At 45.4% G+C, this 14,152-nt stretch overlaps 1 protein-coding gene across 1 annotated transcript; it reads left to right on the top strand.

Annotated features, from left to right (window-relative positions):
- The first annotated feature begins 7,487 nt into the window (after window positions 1-7,487).
- Window positions 7,488-13,709, top strand: LOC113161877 (peroxisome proliferator-activated receptor gamma coactivator-related protein 1-like). Its single transcript, XM_026359691.2, has 11 exons — window positions 7,488-8,104; window positions 9,048-9,152; window positions 9,256-9,873; window positions 9,917-11,096; window positions 11,188-11,241; window positions 11,328-12,138; window positions 12,219-12,416; window positions 12,578-12,641; window positions 12,723-12,844; window positions 12,945-13,096; window positions 13,320-13,709. Exons 1-11 carry the CDS (start codon window positions 8,009-8,011, stop codon window positions 13,418-13,420), a joined length of 3,501 nt encoding a protein of 1,166 aa, XP_026215476.1. The 5' UTR covers window positions 7,488-8,008; the 3' UTR covers window positions 13,421-13,709.
- Window positions 13,710-14,152: the final 443 nt, after the last annotated feature.

Raw genomic sequence — 14,152 nt, 5'->3', positions numbered from 1 at the left:
GAGTGAGGAGAATTCTGTTCCTGCCTCTGCTCTGCCCTCACCCTCATCAGCCCTGCAAATTACAGCTCAGGTGGGAGGAGAGAGGGAGAAAAAGAGGAAGAGAAAGGGAGGGAACAAGAGGCTGAGTGCTCAAGAGAGAGAGAGAGAGAGAGAGAGAGAGAGAGAGAGAGAGAGAGAGAGAGAGAGAGAGAGAGAGTGTGTGTGTGTGTGTGTGTGTGCGTGTGCTCGAGCAAGTGAGGGAGGGAGCGAGAGAGACTGGACTGTCAAAGTGACCTGAGAGGCAGATTTGAGGGAATAACAACCATGTGATGTGGGGCTTTTTTATCCCCTTTAAATATGTACAGGCTGTTTTTCACTGCTGCCGCTACAATGACACATGCACACAGGAGTGCACACATGGAGAATTAAATGATCTTCAGGAAATCTGGATCTGTGTGTGTGTGTGTGTGTGTGTGTGTGTGTTTGTGTTGCAGCAGTCTGAGTGGCTTGTTACCATCCAGCAAAGGTCTGCTACATGGCAGGGGAGGGCAGGGGGGAGGAAAAGGGAGGAGGAGAGAGGAGGGGGCATCTGACGTACCTCGACTCTCTCTCTCGTCTCTCTTTCTCGCCCATTCACTCTCCCGCTCCGTTAGTCTTTCTGTCTGCAGTATGTCACACAGTGTTGCTCTCCCGCTTCACTCATCTTCCTGTCTACTCAGCCATTTATCTCTCCTGGCCTCCCCCCTCTCTCCCTCCCTCATTCCCTCCCCTCCCTCGCCGTCTCTTCCCTTCCTTATTACTTTCTTTCTTCCGTTCTACCTTTCCCTCCTCCCACCGTCTCCATCTCGCTCTAATCTTTCTTCTATCACTATGTCATTTGTCTTTCCCCGTTAGATGCATAAGTTCGCGTGTGTGAGTGAGTGAGTGAACAAGAGAGAGAGAGAGGGGGTTGTTAGGCCCAGGTTATATAAAAAAACAGACCTTAAGGATAACAAATACCACAAACAGCCTGATGAACTGATCCTACTAACAAGCATTGTGTGCATCTAGTTATCCCTCTGTCCTCCATTAAAACCCACGACTGGGTGACGAGTTACTTCATTACTTTGAACATGGCTCCTGCTGTTGTTTTGAGTCTGTCACACACTGTTTTGGTGCAGCACATACTCTCTACAGCACAAACAATTTAAGGCATTTTTGACTAATTTAAATTGACTTTGCTGCCTTTTAGAGCCACACTCGGGGTAGGAAAGTTGGAAAGTATTGAGAGATGGAGAAAGTAAATGGAGAGACAGAAAGAGAGATGGAAAAACATTATATATAAAGTCCTCTAAACCAGTGTGTGACCCCTGAACGGATTGAAAGATAAATCTAAGAAAGACCTCATATGTTCGAAGGAATGGTTCAAGGTTTTTGGGAACGGCCTACGCTTATTTGCTTTCTTGCTGTGAGTTTGATGAGAAGCTTGATCCTACCCTCATGTCTGTAAATATGAAGCTCCCACCTGCACCTGGTTAGCTGATGTTACAATGCCCCAGGACGTTGCTGCACCTGGCTGAGAAAACACATAATCTAAACACATAATGATAATATTAGGTGAACCTGATTTAACCAAGAATATATAATTTGTTACTTGGTGAGTTTTAAGGGTGCTGGTAGTTGGGGTTTCTTACCTTTGGACAGAGCCAGACTACCTGTTTCATCCAGGTTTCAGTGTGTATTTTTCTGTGAAATACTGGATATGTTTTATATTCCACAAATATTAAAATAAAATCACTCAGATCTAAACATTTCTTTAGAATCATGCTATTTTAAGGGGACAAATAAACAACACATGGACAAGCTCTGGTCATTCTCTGATTTGAAACTGTTAAAAAAGGTCATGACCCCAGCTGAGTCGAGAAAAAAATGCACACACTTTTTCTTAAGAGACTAAATGCAGACACATTACACACATATGTACACTCCTGAGACGTAAACATCCAGTATATAACCAGCTGTTTGTGTGCAGTTTCCCTCCAAAATGACACTGCTGAGTTATGTTCAATCAGGTTCTCTCTTTACATGAAAAGAGGAACACAAGTCTGCATAGATCGCCTCCCCCACATATTTCTACTTCCCTTTTTTAAGACTCTTGCTCTTTGTCTCCTTCTCTCTCTTCCTCACCCTCTGTCTCATTAGGCAGTATCTCATTTTGAGTAGGAGAGTGTTAAGCCAATCAGAGAGGGGAAGAAAGAACAGAGGAAGGAGAGGTTGCAGGAAGATGGAGAGAAGGAGAGGTTGCAGGAGGAAGAGGGCAGAGATGGAGGGAGTGAGAGAGAGAGACAGACAGAGAGAGAGACGAAAAGAGAAGGCAATGGATGGATGGATGGAGGGAGGGAGGGAGGGAGGAAGAGGGAGGGAGGGAATGAGGAAGAGGGAATAAATAGCTCTGGCGCACTCATCCCCCATTACCCCGGGAGGGCACTGTCGCCATGGCAATGTGGCAGAAAAAGGATAGCAAAAGCATGATGAGCTTTTACACACACAGACACACACACACACACACACACACACACACACACACACACGCACGCATGTACAAATGAAAACTGTGATTCACACATATATCTGCCCACATTAACAGCTTCATAGAGATAGTTCTGACAAGTTCATACTTTCAAACGGATGTGTGCACAAAGCACACTGTCTTACACCTTACCATAATTATTCATACACACACACACACACGTGTTAACAGTTTGCCAGTGAGCAGACAGTCCGAGCCACACAACACTGATAAATAACAGACAAACAAAGCCACAGAGGGAGATTAAAGTATAAAAGACACACAGGAAACACAAAACAAGAAGGTGAAGAAAAGACATCAGAGAAGAAAATGACAAAGCAGAAGCAGGAAAACAATTTTCGGAGCAAGTTTCCCGCCGTGCAGCCCTAAAGTAAACTTTGCTGAATTGTTTCTATTAAACATTTCATCTGATCCTTTTTTTTTTTCTTATTTGCTTCATTCTTGTATTTGTCTATAAAACCTTTAAACTTTTTTGGCTTGACTCATTGTCAAGGCAACAAGCTATAAATACAACACTGACAACTTATTACTTCATAAAGTTGTTATACTGGCAGTTCCCACCAGACACAGAGAAACATTAGGATTCATTTGACATCATTGTTATCCACCTGATAAATGCCAGCCTGCTCTTTTTTGGTCTCTACCTCTATGATTATGATGATAGGGGAATGACACCGTCATCATAATCACAATCATTATTTATGTCATTATTGCTCACGGCATTCCTCTCCTGACTAGAACAGACATATTTCATCCATCTTTAGATTTTTCTTTTATTCTCACTGAGTGTTTGTATGTGAATCATTTGTATTTGTGTTGGTGTGGTTCCTTTCCTTTTTAACAGAGAGCAGCTGTAACAGGACAAAACAATTCCCCTCTGGGATTAATAGAGTTTTCTGAATCAAATATCACAGAACCGACATATTTTGCTGATTGACACATTAACATTTCCATCACAAATGCTGTTAGCATGTCTGAATACTGATCACAGCTTTCAGTCAACAAGTGTTTACATTTTTGATGGTCTGGTTGAATGTTGTATTACACTGTATGTGGCCTACTGCTTTAAACAATAGCCACTGCTGAACTTCCATCACGTCTCTGTGACCCCGGTGACCCCAGTGACCTGGATGAACAATGTGCTTTGGCTCCTGGCAGGTTCAGCCATACAGTATCAGTTTGTCCACAGCGGACAAAGTTCAGTTACCAGGTCATTAATGTTGAAGGACCTGGCCTTTGTCAACAAACTAACCGTGCCTGCTACAAACAAGCCTGGAACAGAAGTTCAATAATGTAAGATCCAGCGAACTGGGGTAGTGGTGTAGAAACCGCTGCTGAAATATTTTGCTTCACCAAGTCAAACCTTTGTTGCAGCACACTTATCTTAAAAAGTTGTTTGGTTGGCAAATGTGGTGGTTAATTAGCTTAAGAAAGCCTATGTGCCTCCAGCCTGAGGGCAAACGACAGAATAAAAGAGCTGTTCTGAGCCGGCGAGCTCTCTGTAAACTCTTATGTAAGGCGGAATCTGCATCCTCTTTCTCTCGGCTACATTATTGATGCAGGCTTCTGTTACCATGCTGAGTGTGTTTATGTGCATGCGTGCCCGCCAACGTGTACACCTGTAAGGCACAACCGCTCGCTGGATATTCTCTCACCTCTGCTCCTCTGTAGATAGGGGGGTCTCCTCCAGCTGATGTCTTGTCACTTTCTCTCCTCCCCTTTCCACCTCTCTGCACGCTCTCTTGTTCCCCCCTCACCTCGATTTCTTTCTTCCTGTATCAATGTGAGGTCCTTTCTCCTCCTCCTCCTCTTTCTCTCTCAGGCCTTCATTTCGCACTAACAGATGTTCACTTCACCGTGTGGGAGGGCATTCCTCTCCTCTGCTCTAAAAGAAAAGAATAAGTAAAGAAAAATTATGAGAACCACAGCAACACAACTCCCTCACTCAGCAACCTCAAAGTAGCGCCTGTGTGTCCTGCTTTCCCCTGAAGAGAAGGTGTCAAGTTAAAGATTGGAGTGCTTTTGCCTTTTTATAACGCGCTGCTCCCAGTGTTACACAATATCTGAAAGGTCAAAGAAGTGCATACGCACAAAACACTGCATGCCTGAGCAGCCAAGATGACTGGAAGTCATAGAAAAACACTCACACAAACACACACAACAGCGGAAAGTGTGAGGGAGGCAGGAAGAAGAAAGCATACACCCGACTCCTTAAACCTCATGGGTTCTTTAAAAATTCAAACATGCCAAAAGAGCACTGTGGGAGTCCTAGTGCAGGTCAAGAGTGAGGACAGGATGAGAGGCAGAAGGAAGGAGGGGCAGAGTGATAAAGAGAGAGGAGAGTGAGAGGCATGAAAGACAAGCTGGAGATAGAGATGTTTTCCTTCTCCCTTTTCTCCCCCAGGAATAAGAGCAAAGACCAGCGCTCTGTAGAGTTTAAAGTAACGGAGCGAGTGAGTGTGCGTGAGTGAATTTTACATTTCCTGCCAAAAACAGTGACCCAAGCAGAAAAAGGGTTATGGAGAGTGGTGGAGCATGGTGGCTGGGCGCTGGATGCAGCAGTAAGGTGACCCACTTACACAGAACTCCCCCCTCCTGAACGCGCACACACACACACACACACACAGAGCTCTGCATGCTTGTGTGCACTCGCACCTCACCCGCTGGAGACTGGAGGGTGCTTTGGCCCCATTTCAGACAGTAATGTGTTTCAAGAGTTGTGGGAGATGAGGCAGGAGGTGCTGTGTTTGTGTGTCTGTTTGCATGTGTGTGTATGTGTGTGTGTGTGTGTGTGTGTGTGTGTGTGTGTGTGTGTGTGTGTGTGGTAGGGGTGGTGAGATGCAGCAACAGAACAGAAGAAGTGGAGTTATAGGATAAAGCCACAAAAAAGGAAACTTATATAGGACAGTGAGCAGATGTACAGTATTAAGATGTATGTGGGAAGTCAAACCAGGTGCCCCCATGAATCAAAATAAATGAACTGGGAGTGTGTGGTGGTACCTTGTTAAAGTGTGTGTGTTCACCACTAATCTAGTACAGCCACCGACTCTGTGTACGACCATGACATTCAGCAGAAAGGTCAAACCCTCGCTGGTATGCACAAGATAACAGGCCAGACACATCCATAGTCCTCCACCGAAAAACAGAGAGATAAAACGAGATAACGCCACAGAAATGAAGAGGCGATGAACCTGAGTTTGTTATGCATCCATTTCATTCATGCATAAATGTCTGATTGTCATCCACAGTGAATAGGTGGCCTGTGTGGAGAAATCAGCTTACTGGGAATTAACTCATTCACAACTTTAGAGTGCTGATAGAAAACAAGACAGAGAAGACCTTAATGAAAGATGGGTAATAGCCCCATCAAGTGGGGAACATGAATAACACATGATTCATTGGACAGAATATTTGCAGGTACAACACAAAACAGCACAGGAGGGAGACCAGCACAAAATATATAAATATTAATCATCACACAAATAAAATGTAACATAAATGAGCTTTAGAGGAAGTGGCAGCAGATTTAGTTACATTTGAACAGAGCTGTTGGGGTTCGCGCTGTCGCCTCACATCAAGAACGACCAGGGTTTGAACCAGCAGGTGGGACGGGTGCCTTGTCCTCCCTGTGTCTGTGTGGGTGATCTCTGGATACTCCAGGTGCCTCCTGCTGCCTAAAGACACACAGTTAGAGTTAGGTCAACAGCTCGCTCTAGGTGTGAATGTGAGTGTGCATGTTTGTGTGTCTCTATATGTCGGCCCTGTGACAGACCGGCGACCCAATGACAGCTGTGATAGGCTAGTTAGGATAAGGGATGGATGAACAGAGGCATTGCAGCTAAAGAATTCTGTGAACCTGGAAAAATGTAATGAGATTTTTGTTTTTTCAATATGTGTTTTAACAGCTACTGATCAGCTCTGTGTGGTTAAAGTGTGATCACAGTTTATCAAGCTCAACCTGTCGGACCAGAATCACCTGAACAAGATAAGTGCTCCAACTCCTGCAGACAACTTTAACACCAGTGGCAACAAGTTGTATAGAAGGAGAAACAAGGAAGATATTTTTGCAGTTGTGTCAAAAATGTAAATGTAATCAACCATCCAAGGAGGATCATGTGATTGGGTGTTAGTCTTCATCAGCTGGAGAGAGAAAATGCAAAATCACAGGTGAAAGCAGCTGTGACATTTTATTTGACATTATTTTTTATGATACTCTACATCAGGTAGCACAGGGCGGTGCACTGACTGAAGTGGAACGGAGGATTTATTATGAAACAGTCGTGATTAACTGTGACTTAAGTAAAAGTCAGCATTACAGTTTTAACTCGTGACTGCAAGTGATTAATCCATTCAAATGTATTCAATCACAGGATCTAGTGTACAAATGCTTTCTGGCACCTGACAACATTTCAATTTATGTGAAGATGTCAAACAGGACCTTAGAAGGTGCCATTTCAGGTGAGATGGGGAAACAGCGCTGTTGTTAGGTCCTAACGGTAAACCGTGTCAAGGTGGAGGGTGTGTACACAGGTTTATCTGCAAAGTCAACACATCAATATTGCAATGGCCTGTGTGAGCACGCAGATAATGTGTTTGTTCTGGTGATGAGGCAGACCACAGCAAACAGACACATGCTGCTTTGCTGTACAACACCACTTCAAGGATTCTCTACATCAACACCACCGTCACTGACTGCAATCAGCGCGTCAGATAATCCTGATATTCTCAGCTATTGTGACATTAGAGACCATGAAACACTTTGGTGAATTGCTTTTGTTCTTTCCGATTTCCAGATAACTCCCTGTTTCACCATTATTGCTCTGTTTATTAAAGCCTCCTCTATAAAGGGAACAGACAGATCAGCACATTTCTACTATGAAAGGCAGCCTCTGCCCTCATTCATTTTTAATAAACTGTAAAAACTGCTTGCTACTGGCCTACTAATAACTTTCAAACAGGGGTTTAAAAACATGGGAACTTAAAGTCACCTAGACAAAAAGCTAATTGGTTCCTTTTTGTGCTCGGATCATTATTAGGGGAACTTGTAGTATTGTCATCTGGCCGTTAGATGTCGCTCTTGAGCAATAAATTAATCAAATAATATAGAAACAAGAAATGATCATGTTTATAACTTCACTGAAAAGGAAGCATGTGTCTGTATAAAAAAAAATACTTGTTGTCATGAATATATGAATAATTTGTTTTTCTAATAGTTAAACCAACAATCAACATGAACTCTGAACTATTAATTCCTGCCTTGAATCACCAGCTAACTGTCAGGAGAAGACTCCTAAGTTAACTAATGGCTGAGGAAGGAGGTCCAGCTGGGACTGACCTCGGATCAGATGTGCCCTGATCTCCTCACCGCCGCCCTCCGGCTCGGTGGGTACTCACTGATCCCAGCTCGGTGCTCGCTCCGTGCCGGGGACCACGTGTCTCCGTCCGGCCTGGCAGCGGACCATGTGGAGCAGCAAGATGGCGGCGCGGTGGAGGGGGAAAGACGGGCTTTTAACCGGCAGCAGGAGAGGCTTTCCGGCCGCCAGCAACCCCGCAGAGGTACCGCTGCTCTCACTTTAGCTCATGCCGCGTCCGAGCGGCGCCACTCGGGCGGATTTCGGTGTTTTAACAGCGGCCGCTTCACATGCGGGCTCGGCGACACGTGGCCGAGTCGGGCCGGTAGTAGCAGGGAGCGGGGGAGCAGGGAGGCTGCAGCAGCATTAGCAGGGCGAGCGAGCGAGCGAGCGAGGACACCGTGTACAGACACACACTGCTCGGCGACAGCTCGCTAATGTCGCTGAACATTGAACAGCTTCTCCGGGGAAATGGTTAGACATGAAACGCCGGACGAGGCTCGACCCCGATAAAGTACAAGATGTTCAGATCAGGCTGCGTCCTCGACATGTGCCGCTGTCTGCACCCAGACATCCCCGGACGAGGAGGCTCGTTCACGGCACTGTCCCCTTTGCACCGTGTCCCCGGCATCGTTAGCAGGGACACAGACAGCAGGACAGAAACCTCTGGGTTCAAGTGGTGACAGCGACACTTTCCTCGGTTTCCACTTCCCAGAGGTGATGCAGAGCTCGACCCGCCTCTTTGACCGTGAACTCAAACTAGTTGATCAAATCTAAAAGTCTCCAACGATAGATGATATGTTTGATAGTATTTTATACACACACCTAACATAAATCGTCTTGATGCGATATTCTGTTTTTTATGAATTAACAGGGACAAGTATACAGAAGAATCAGAGATGTCCAACACTCATTCATTTGAATGCTGCAGCCCTCCACTTTATTTGTTGCAGAACATCTACTTTCCCCCACTGTTTTCTACTTTTTCTATTTGACGTTTTGTCAGCACCTCTTCCTGTTTATGCTTAGAAAGTTCATTTTGAACTGATCACATCCTGCGCCTGAACCTCTGGTCACACCCAGAAGAAGGAGTGCATTGTAGTAACATGTATTTGATGTAGTTTTTCTGTTTGTCTGTTTCTCTGCAGCTGATCCTGAGCAGAGTGGATGTTGAAGATGTGGAGAGGAGCACACAGTCCTGTGTGGACCATTCCATCCTGGCCCTCTTTGAGGACTCCACTGTTGGTCCAGAGGTCAGTGATAAAGTACTTGCAACTACACAGTTGGTGATGGTTGTGATGTTGACTCCCACCAAGCTCGACATACTGTTATAATATGACTTTTTCCCTGTTGCAGAATAAGAGTGGAGTGGATGAAGAGAGTGAGACCCTGCTGTCGGCCTTGACGGAGATGCTGGACACTGTGGAGGATGATGACACTCTGTCTCCCTTTGACACCCTGCCAGACTCCAAGCTCCTCATCGACCCAGGCCGCAGGGACAACTCAGTGGTGGGTGCATACACCGGAAAAAGAGTTAAAGGTGATGAAGAAAAGGGAGGTGAGAAATTTCCACAGCTGTTCAAACAACAAAGTGACACCGAAAACAAGAAAGCAGAGAATGAGGTGGAGGTCTTCACCTCAGCTTCCCTTGTTAACTTGGTGAAGCTAATGCACCCCTACTGTCTGAAGCTGCATGTGGACGACCAGCAGACGGTGTTCTCCCAGGGGGAGGTGTGGAGGTACGAAAAACCCACAGAAGAGAGCGATGAAGAGATAAATGTTGTGTCAGATGATGAGGCGCCTGTGAACAAGACAAAGGAGGAAGAGCAGAGTGATGGAAGGAGAGATACTGGCAAACGCTTGAAGAGCGTGCTGGTGAATGGGGATTCATCCAAAGCTCCACCATCCAGAGAGAAGAAAAGAGTGAGCTTTGGCCCCGTTCAAGTGGCTTCGTTTGATGAATCGGTGGAGAAAAGGGATTGAATGAGAAAAAATTAACAAGTGGACACACAAGTGAGTCTGTGTCTGTTCTACCAGACAGAAAAAAGCACTTGAAAACCCATCGGGTCCAGCACTTGAACCCCAGATACCGTCCTTAGACACGAACAGTGACAAAGCTGAGACTGTCTCGCTAAAAGGTGAGACAAAGGTCAAATCTCTCAGCCTCCAACAGTACAGACAGTTGCGCCAGAAGAGGCAACCCCTGTTGGAGAAACAGGGGAACTACACCACTAAGTGGCCCTCTGTTTCTGACCCCCCCAAAGAGCTGCCTCCCATCCTCTGTTTGCAGGGACAAAGACAGAGCAGTTGTAGGCCAGAGACTGTACAGCATTATCCAGAAGGTACCAGAAGCACTACTGATCCTCTCCATCAGCCTGGTTACAAGGCTTCGTCCCATCATACTTCTCCACCACCCAGGCCTACACCCTCAGAGGCCAAGCCAACTCATCTACATCACAGTGGACTAAAGCGCCTAAGAACTGAATCCAGAATGATCTCACCTGCAAGTCCACTGCCAGACATCACGGGTAATGTAAATGTAACTGTGCCTGGAACCAAGAAGAGTCCAGTAAAGAAGCCAACACTGCTCAGCAGTGATCCCCCAAACCCTGTTCTCCTCCCTTTGCCAGTTAGCCAAACAGCCCCACCACCCGCTGACCAGTCCTCATCAAAGTCCGAAGAGGACCAAGACTCCAGCCTTTACAGTATAAGGCACTCGAAAGAAAACCAAAATGAATCCTCAACCTTATCTCCTCAAAAACAGGCACCCTCCTCAGAACCAAAGACCCAGGTGTTGCTACTAAACCAGGACAGCACCGCCCTGCTTCAGGTCATCACAGACAAGTTTACTGAGATCGCTTCAGGCATCTCCTCCTCACATCCCGCACTTTTTCCCTCGTCAATACAAACCCCTGCTTCACAGTGCACAAAGTCACAGCCTCAAGTATGCAGCCTGAGTCCAACGAACGAAGCCAAGCAGGAACCAAAGACTCCTCAGCCACAAAGTCTATATCCTGTTGGTAAAATAAAGTGTCCTTCACCCACACCACTTTGTGCTCAGCCACCTTCTCCTGTGGCTGATCTCCTACCAGTGAGGGAAACATTGACAGAGGTTCCCCCTGGCATTTCTCCTCACAAGGAACCCCCACCTGCTCCTCAGCATAGCTGTACAGTGCAGAAAGCAGCAGGAGATTCAGGTAAACTGCTCAGACACGTCTATTAAATCTGACCTCATGAAGGAACTGTGTGTTTTAACTTGTATACTCGGTGTGTGTTCTTTGAACTCAGGAATTGAAGCCTCTGATCTGACCAGCCTGCTGGAACAGTTTGAAGAGACACAAGGTGAGTGATCAGATTACTAGTGCGTTGGTGATTTGGATTTCCAGATCTGTGGTCGTAGTGTGATCAATTTTTTTTCCCTCCTCCAGCTAAAGAGAGCGTGTGTGAGAAGCCCACACTTGTTAGCATTGATTTGGACCAGCAGACAACTGCACCGGTACGCTCAGAAAATACCTCCAGATTAGCACTTGAACCTTTGAGCACTCCAAAAACCCTCAGGAATCCACCAGATCTCCAGATGTTGGAGCATGTTGACATCCCCGAGGCCTTCAGCACCGAAATTATCCTCAGTACGCAGCAAGGGCAGGCAGCAAGGCGCAAGAATCCTCCATCCAAGACGATTCAGATCATTGACCCCCGTCCTCTACCGTCCAGAAAAACTCACACTAGCCCCTTGGAGTCCACGGCTACACACACCTCTTCTCACCTGCATTCATCTGTATCCTCAGATCATGATTACTGCGGACCTGTGGATCATTCACTTACAGGTGCTACTCAGCGAAGCAGAGCTAGGCTCTCTTTACTCAAGGATAGTCCTAAAAACATTAGCGAGTCACAGGAGACCTCTGATGACTCAAGTGCCGCTGCTAAATGCAAAACACAGACCTCAGCCGTACCAGCAAAGTCTCTCTTTGCACACCCCAAGGCCAGCTTAGAGACGGGGCCTTCCCCAGACCAAGCTCTGCAGTTTTCACACTGTGGTGCAAGGGAGCACCAGACAGCCCCATGCACTCTACCTACACCTCCACCCAGCCCTCCTAGAAGAGGGAGGGAGAAGAGACGATATTGCAGAAGGTCTCCTCGGTCGGACTCCAGCTCCAGCTCCAGCTCCTGCTCCTCCTCTTCGTCTTCTTCTTCTTCATCATCCAGCTCTGCATCTCGCTCTCCTAAAAGACAAAAGTAATCCTTTGTTAGTCTTTCTCATCATTCGTTGTCGTCCTTGTGCATCATTCCTAATTCTTCATGTGTCCATCTTGCAGGCTCCGTCACAAGCATTCAGAGAGCAGTTCATGTTCATCGTCCTGCTCTCGCTCAGTTTCCCAGTCCCCACCTCGAAGGAATAGGTTGTTTTTCTCAAGATCGAGACCCAGCAGGTCAAGGTCCAGGTCTTGGTCCGCATCCAGGTCCCGATCACCATCACCACAGATTTACTGCAGGCAGTGGAGAAATGTTTACAGGTCCGTTAACGGTGGAGTTTTTCTTTTAGACATAGATGGAACAGAAATAATGGGTGTGTTGTTTGATGTGTTTTTTCGTCTCTCTCTGACTTAACTGAGTTTCTGGGCGTACTTCTGTCAATGTAGTCACATTCTCTCTATTATTCCCATCATCTCCACAGCAGCAGAGAGTCCATGAGGCTCAGGAGGGAACGTGAGATAAGGATTCAGAAACTCAAAGCCATAGTGAGTATAAAACCGCTGCATGAGATGTGTGTGGCTTTTTAACATGAGCAATGAGTAATTATGAAAATTGTGTCCCAACAGGATGAGCGCAGGGTGGTGTACGTTGGCCGTATCAGCAGGTCAATGACACACAGTGAACTGAGGGAACGCTTCTCTCAGTTTGGAGAAGTGGAATGTGTGTCGCTTCACTTCAGAGACAGAGGGTATGTTTGAAGAGTTATGTTTTGGATTTCTTCAGTTTATTTGTGTTATGTATCATAAATTACAGTTTATCAGTATTAAATTCCTCTTTGTTTCTTATAGCGACCACTACGCCTTTGTCACATTCTACAATATGGATGATGCTTTTGCTGCGATTGATAATGGCGGCAAACTACGGAAGCCCGATGAGCTGCCTTTTGACATCTGCTTTGGTGGAAGAAGACAGTTCTGCAATTCCAACTACTCTGATCTAGGTGAGACCAAGATAAGGAGAAAATAAACTACTTCGAAAAGCTTTAAGTGTAATTCAGTCCACATCTGCAAAACATCAGCTGAAGTGTACATTTTGGGCTTCAAGGTTTACTTTATTCGTATTAGATAACACTGGTGTTCCAGTTATTTTGTACACTAATTGTACTTTAATGTGGGCGTCGTTGAACTTAACAGTAAACCTATAAATGTTCCTTTCCTTCTCAGACGCAAACAGAGAAGCAGATCTGTCGCCTACCAAGAACAGGTTTGAGGACCTCGACTTTGATTCATTGCTTAAACAGGCCCAGAGAGGATTGAAGAGGTAGCAGCAAGCTGGATATGGCCAAGATGAGAAGACTTTTTATTTTTTCCCCCTGAACCTCAGCATCACGCTCGTACTTGTGTAGCAAACTTTTGAGTGTTTGTTTGTCCCTCTGTTGTTGTTTTTTGACTCTAAAATGCATGCATTTTAATGTGTACAATGAATATGTACAAATAACGTAGTTAATTTGAAAACATAATAGCAAAAGTCACTAAAGAGTTTTTGTTGCATTCCATAACACTGATTGCATTTGTAAAACTGTACATAAAAATAAAGCTTGTTTATTCAGTCAACTCAAATTCATTTGGTTTATTTCAGTGAACAGCAGACATTTTGATGTCTAACCACATCAACAATGGTCCTGTTGAATGTAGCCAGTATGGAAAATACTGTGTTCTGTGGATCTGTGACACCTCATTTGAGACAAGTCTGACCTTCAAGCCAAACTTGTCGTTTTACTGACTTAAAATCTCACAACATTTACTGTCTCTGTCTGTACAGCACAGCTTTGCAGCCTAAATTCTCTCTGCCTGTTCAATTCCTGCCTCGGTGTTCTGCAGTGTTACTCACTTTTTCATGTAGTCAGCGGTTTCATTTAACAGTCACTACATCATGTGCTCATAGAGCTACACTATCAAATATCAAATGGTATGGATCATGGCGAGATCACTTGGACATGCCCAATTTTATAATTTTTATAACTTTTGTAAGGTTATGCTTAAACCTAATCTAAAAA

This window comes from Anabas testudineus, chromosome 1 (assembly GCF_900324465.2).
Source record: "Anabas testudineus chromosome 1, fAnaTes1.2, whole genome shotgun sequence".
Classification (NCBI taxonomy): Eukaryota; Metazoa; Chordata; class Actinopteri; order Anabantiformes; family Anabantidae; genus Anabas; species Anabas testudineus.
Note: the sequence above shows the minus strand (reverse complement) of the source record. Positions and strands in the feature narration are given on the sequence as shown.

What these genes read in the sequence shown, in the direction of transcription:
- LOC113161877 (XM_026359691.2), top strand. Translation starts at nt 8,009, where the DNA reads ATGTGGAGCAGCAAGATGGCGGCGCGGTGGAGGGGGAAAGACGGGCTT. An exon ending in CCGCCAGCAACCCCGCAGAG is followed by an intron (nt 8,105 to 9,047) that starts GTACCGCTGCTC and finishes GTTTCTCTGCAG; the next exon opens with CTGATCCTGAGCAGAGTGGA. An exon ending in TTCAGAAACTCAAAGCCATA is followed by an intron (nt 12,642 to 12,722) that starts GTGAGTATAAAA and finishes GTGTCCCAACAG; the next exon opens with GATGAGCGCAGGGTGGTGTA.